We start from the raw sequence: 6,000 nt of genomic DNA, 5'->3' as shown, positions 1-6,000 counted from the left end.
GATACAAAAATTTCATGTATCCACAACTGAAAATTTTAGACAGAACTGGATTAAGTACAGAATGAAACAAGGAAAAAAAGTAATTCAGGAACATTACAAAGAACTTTATGAAAAACACTAGCAGTGAAGAAATTTCTGGTATTCGTCAAAAACCTTATTACAAAACAGATTCTGTAATATCTTTTTCAGTTTGACAAAATTTTAATACAAAAATATATTTCACAGATAATTTCCATGAGTCAGCAGGGAACATGACCAATGATTTCAAATGATGGATAGTGGTCAGCTTTCATTCAACAATTTCTTGTCTCTCCTCCTCAGCGTATTCTTCCTCAAATTCAACATCTTCGTCGGCAGTTGCCTCCTTCAAAAAAAAAAAAATACAAGTAGTAACAAATCCCAAGAAAAATGGCTTTTTACTCTGATGTTAATACATGTCTGTCTGAATGTCACAAACTGCCACTTTCACATCATTGGGAACCCCTGTGACACAATAGCTATGGACACGAGTATCATAATTTATGAAAATGTGAAAAGCATTATGCAATCTTAATGAGATGCTTGGGTTACAGCAGTTATGACATCAGCCACTGCCACTCATTGAGGTGCTCCCTTCCTAGATAAGTGAAACAGTTTTTCTAGCCTTTCTTTTGCGCCCATTGAGATAATTTAAGCTTACTTTTGATGTACTCCCCACCGAGCTGCCCAATTACTGGTTACAAGGATTTTAAGTGGCATGCGATAAGCCAGAGATAAATTGACCAAGTACAATTCAGTCAATCATTGATAAGGGTCAGTCGAAGAGTTTTTGGCTCTACTACAAAAAGGCATTATTCAAAATTTTATCAGTCTTACATCACAATAAGTGACATAGAATTAACATGCGAAACTAATATAAACAAGAATCATACCTGATACTGTTGGTACTCTGAAACAAGATCATTCATATTTGATTCTGCCTCGGTGAATTCCATTTCATCCATTCCTTCCCCGGTATACCAATGAAGGAAAGCCTTGCGTCGAAACATTGCAGTAAACTGCTCAGATATTCTCTTGAAAATTTCCTGAATGGCTGTAGTATTGCCAATAAATGTAGCTGACATTTTAAGACCACGGGGAGGAATGTCACAAACTGCCACTTTTACATTATTGGGAATCCATTCCACAAAGTAGCTAGAAGAAAAACAATTTTTATTGCTCAATTACAACTTTTTTACCTTGAGAAAAAGTTAATGATATTATGAGGTCTAAATGAAACATTTGCAAACATAGGTTCCCATAGTCAAGTTAGAAGGTTTTGGGAGTTTAAAGGTTACTAGGTTCACTATGCAATTTTCCAATGCTTTAAATTGTCTGAACGAATGGTAATTGTCCAGCCATTTGATGATATGTAAAGAATCATTCAAATCTAATTGAATTTAGTTGTTTATAAAAATTGACTACAAAATAGTTTGCTGCTATATTTACAACTTCAATGATAACAGATAGAGGTATTGCATTATCAGAAGCAAAATCATCTGCAGTCTCCTACATATTAGGCACGAACAATGGAGGGTACACAAGTGATCATTTTGTCCTCATCCATCCAAAGAGAGGTTATTAACTTTTGGTGTGGTTGATTAGAAAATTTGCAAAGAGAATTGTCTGATACTGGATTTAGATTCCAAATTCGTTTGAGTGCAGATCAGAGTGCTTTGGGTCCATTTGTGATGAAAAGTTTAAGTAAGCCATTTAACCTGGGTGCATGAGGGTTCATTTCTTCCCACTATCATTAAATTCTTCCAACTGCCTTAGAAAATATTTACTTCACATTTAGAAATGTCAGAGTGGGATTTTGAGGAAGAACTACATATATACACATTTTTCGTGATAACATTCCAAAGTTAGGTTGAAATAGCCAAGGTTATAGCTACTGCTGAAATTAAATCAGGTTATCTAATATGAGTCAAATATTACCCTCAACCTCTGGAATCCTCTAAAATTAAATGAACCATGAATGTTTACATTTTGCTCAGTTTTGGTAATGTGAATCCAAGAATGTACATGAAATGATTACTCCTTTTCATCAACCATTACCTGAGAATAACTATCAATGATCATACCAATGAGGTCCTAAGATTAATACATATCTTTGTTGACTGAGGAATGCAGATGCCAATTCTGATTTCTGTGTACTATAGTAACTCATAATTTCACAAAGTTCCTAACATTCAAACAAAATATGACTAGTTTCCCCAAATTCAAAGAAGTATCTTCCTTCTTAAATAGTCCAAGGGCATTCACTGGCATTAGTTGGTTTTCATTTGCATATACACTTCCACAGCCATGGAAGAATCGCATTCAGTGGCACAGATAATCGAGAGTTTACCTATAATTACTCAGACTTAAATTATAATATTGTATTAATAATATTGTATGGAAAAATTTGTAATTTACAGGATCTAAAAACTGAAAAATTGAGAGTTCACATTTTTAACAAATGCTTCTCTAGCAAAATTCATTGTTATTAAGTGTCTTTGGTTTTTTTTTGTCGGCTTAGAGTAAATTTTGACGATATAACCTCAGGAGCATTTGGCTGCTAGGGCTTTACTACAAAAGTTCGATACAATTTGATTTTCTATCAGTCTCTGGCTACCTCTGCAACAATCTTTGCGTTAAGTTCAGCACATTGAACAAATAGGCACTATATCATATTTAAGCAGTCGCAAGAATCCTATATTATACCCAGAGAACCTGTTGGGTCATACCATTATTGTTTAATGCTAACATCACATGAAGGTTGACTTTATTGTTTCACTTCTGCATACTAATAGCCAAATAGGTTGCAATTCATTATTCTGGAAAAATTAATTTTTTTCAGAATAAATTTTGAAGAATTGTACGCAGTGGGAGTATATTGATAAATCCTTAAACCCATATTCACCTTGAATTTTTGTTCTGAACATTCAGCATCTGCTCATCTACTTCCTTCATGGACATCATTCCACGAAAGATGGCGGCACAGGTTAAATAGCGCCCATGCCTTGGATCGCAGGCAGCCATCATGTTCTTGGAATCAAACATCTGGAGGAGATATCAGTATTATCAATATGATGTGCAACACAATTCCACCCAATGACAACAGTATTAAGAAGAATTCTTAAAAATCTCTTTGATTTAACTAAAAATAATACCTTAATAAAATGAAGCCACTTCCAAGGTGGTCGTAAAAATTAGTCTATGAAATTTCAATAAAATATCTATATAATATAAACAAATAATTGGCAGGACAATTTTTTGATCTCTCACCAGAATTATTTTTCTACCACATGAGCCAAAGTTGATAACTGACATTACATTCACTTTAATCAAACATGCTCAGCTATCTCTACGATTCAATATTTTCACAAGTAAATTGCATAGATAAAGTATAAAATATCAGGTGCCCAGGGTTAAGGTATGTAAGACCAAGAACAAATAGTTGGCCCTTAAATTTGCTCCAAAAATTTAGAATAGCTGGTGCATTATGAGACATTAGGGACACCACATGATCTAAAGCAACTTAATTCATTTGTATGCTGAATGCAACATGAGAAATGCTGCTTTGGTAATTTTTAACAATTAAAGAATGTTATTCCAACATTTACTCACAATCTAAATATATATCTAACTGGTGAATGGCACAAAGACATTTAGCTAAGTTCATTATGTACAGTGACTTACCTGTTGCGTTAACTCAGGAACTGTGAGGGCTCTATACTGTTGGCTACCCCTTGCAGTAAGAGGTGCAAAACCAGGCATGAAGAAATGAAGACGGGGAAATGGAACCATGTTTACAGCTAGCTTTCTTAAGTCTGCATTTAATTGCCCAGGAAATCTTAAACATGTCGTAACTCCAGACATGGTGATCTAAATAACGAATAAATCAAGCATTATTATCAAGGATACAAAGTACTGTTTTCAGTTCATTAGCAGTACCAGTTCCTTTCCAGTGAGAGGCTGTGGAAGAGGTCAAGTTAAATTAATTTTTATACTTTATTAATTTAATGACATTGAAAAATGAACAATAGGAATACTACAATGCAACAATTTCAGAGTATAAAAATTATTCGCCTTGACTGGGATTTGAACCCAGATTCCTCAATATCCGGTCGAGTGCTTTAGCCTCTTAAACTCTGAAATTTTGGGGCTTTTAAAGGAACAAGATGTTGTGACGAAATACTGTACATACAATGTCACCAGCATTCGTATTCGTGCGCGACGTGCCACAGTCCTCGAGGTTAAAGCCAACTTTTAAACACTTATGGTGTTTATACCTTGACAAATTCCAAAGAAACTGCGGGAGATGCCACAAACAATAACTTTCAATGGAGTCATCTGCTAATGTGCATTTCAATGCAACAATTTCAGAGTTTGAAGCCACTCCAGGAAGTGTTCCCTCAATGCAGCCATAGATACCCTTCAAGTGTGAGCCGTTGCTCCGTCCTGTTGGAACTAAATATTCTCTAAGTCCAGTTCATCAAGTCGTGGAAAAAAATTCCTCCAACATGTATACACACCGGTCTGAATGTACTGTCACTGTGACCTCATTTTCTTCAAAAAACCAGAGCAACTATACCGACTGAGGAAATTGCACACCACACTAACTTTATGAGAATGCAAAGGCATTTGATGCAATTCTCTGGGACTGGTGTCAGCCCAGTAGCCGATGCTCTGTTTGTTAACATATCCACTCGCATGAAAATGGACTTAATCACTGAAAAACTCAATTGAGTCCTACGGAACGTTTTCAAGAAGAGCCTCACATGAGTTTCTCTGAGAATTGAAGACACGTTCGTGGAGTTCCAGCACAATCTCCAACTTGTAAGGATGGTAATGAAAGTCATCCTGAAGAATTCACCTCACTGAACCATCTGAAAGTTCGAGGGCTGACGAATGTTTGTATGCAGAATGCAGAGAGGATTGCAATATGGTAGTTCTCATTGCCTCTTGGCTTCAATGTTCCTGGGTGATCTGATGGGCTGAGGGACTCAACTTTCTTCGCACTCGCAGTTTGTCTGAAGGTAGTGACTCATTCAACAATTCATTTCCAGCCCACGTCAGGGCCCCAAGGGGCTACATTAAAGTGATTTTGGAAGGCCCTCTAGATTGCAATCACAGATCATCCATACGAGAAGTAGACCTTGACGGCAAACGCACGCCCCACACTTCCAACGCATGATGGATACCAGGGTGGGGAAAAAACAGAAGAACCCTGGCTGTTGAATGAGACCACTCTTACCTAGCAACGACCTATAGTCTGATTGGTGCACATTTAAAAAAAGAAAGTTTTATTTTCAGACCCTGTATTAAATGCTTTTCAATAGAAATTGCCATGGAAGGTTCGGGAAAATTAGGATGATTTTTGGTTTCCATCAAAATGTTACAAAGGAATTCCAAAAATGTGAACTTATTGGCAAATGTGGTTCACCATTGTAATGCATTTTATAATGTGCACAGAAAACTCATTCCTTATCATAGAACTAAGTTTATGCATAAGAGAAGAATTTTGTGATATGATTATGGAAAAACTAAGTTTTTATGTTGCCCAAAATTATCATTAGTCTTCATTTGGATGTTCCTTCAGTTTTCACCAGGAGCAGTTTTAAATTTGAGAAAAATTTTAAATACCATGAAACTATTCATTTACTAAATGTGAGCTATAAATATATTTGACATGTTCAATTTTATTGCACAATGTTGACTGCTTCAATGCAACAATTTCAGTGTAAAAATCATTTGCCTTGACCGGGATTCAAACCCAGACCCCTCAATGTCTGGTCAAGTGCTTTAGCCAGTTAAGCTATCAAGGCATCCTCTTATACTCTGAAATTTTAGGGGCAAAGCCTCTTATAGCCTTAAAGAGTCTCTTGAAGCCTTTGGAGGCATCCAAGTATAAGAGGATGCCTCGATAGCATAACTGGCTAGAGCACTCGACCGGACATTGAGGGATACAGGTTCGAAGCCAGGTCAAAGCGAATG

At 36.2% G+C, this 6,000-nt stretch overlaps 1 protein-coding gene across 1 annotated transcript in view; it reads right to left on the bottom strand.

Moving 5' to 3' along the window:
* The window catches only part of LOC139686320 (tubulin beta-4B chain-like), a 41,890-nt gene that overhangs the window by 94 nt on the left and 35,796 nt on the right, over positions 1-6,000 (bottom strand). Inside the window, exons 6-9 of the mRNA XM_071583476.1 lie at positions 3,703-3,888; positions 2,924-3,063; positions 912-1,173; positions 1-364 (exon numbers count right to left, since the gene is read on the bottom strand). The exon at positions 1-364 is cut by the window's left edge and continues 94 nt beyond it. Of these exons, the coding sequence (XP_071439577.1) occupies positions 290-364; positions 912-1,173; positions 2,924-3,063; positions 3,703-3,888 (663 nt within the window). The 3' untranslated portion in view covers positions 1-289. The remainder of the gene's footprint in view (positions 365-911; positions 1,174-2,923; positions 3,064-3,702; positions 3,889-6,000) is intronic.

The sequence above is a fragment of the Hetaerina americana genome, unplaced genomic scaffold (assembly GCF_022747635.1).
Source record: "Hetaerina americana unplaced genomic scaffold, ioHetAmer1.1.p SCAF_14, whole genome shotgun sequence".
Taxonomy (NCBI): Eukaryota; Metazoa; Arthropoda; class Insecta; order Odonata; family Calopterygidae; genus Hetaerina; species Hetaerina americana.
This window is presented reverse-complemented; position numbering and strand designations above follow the sequence as displayed.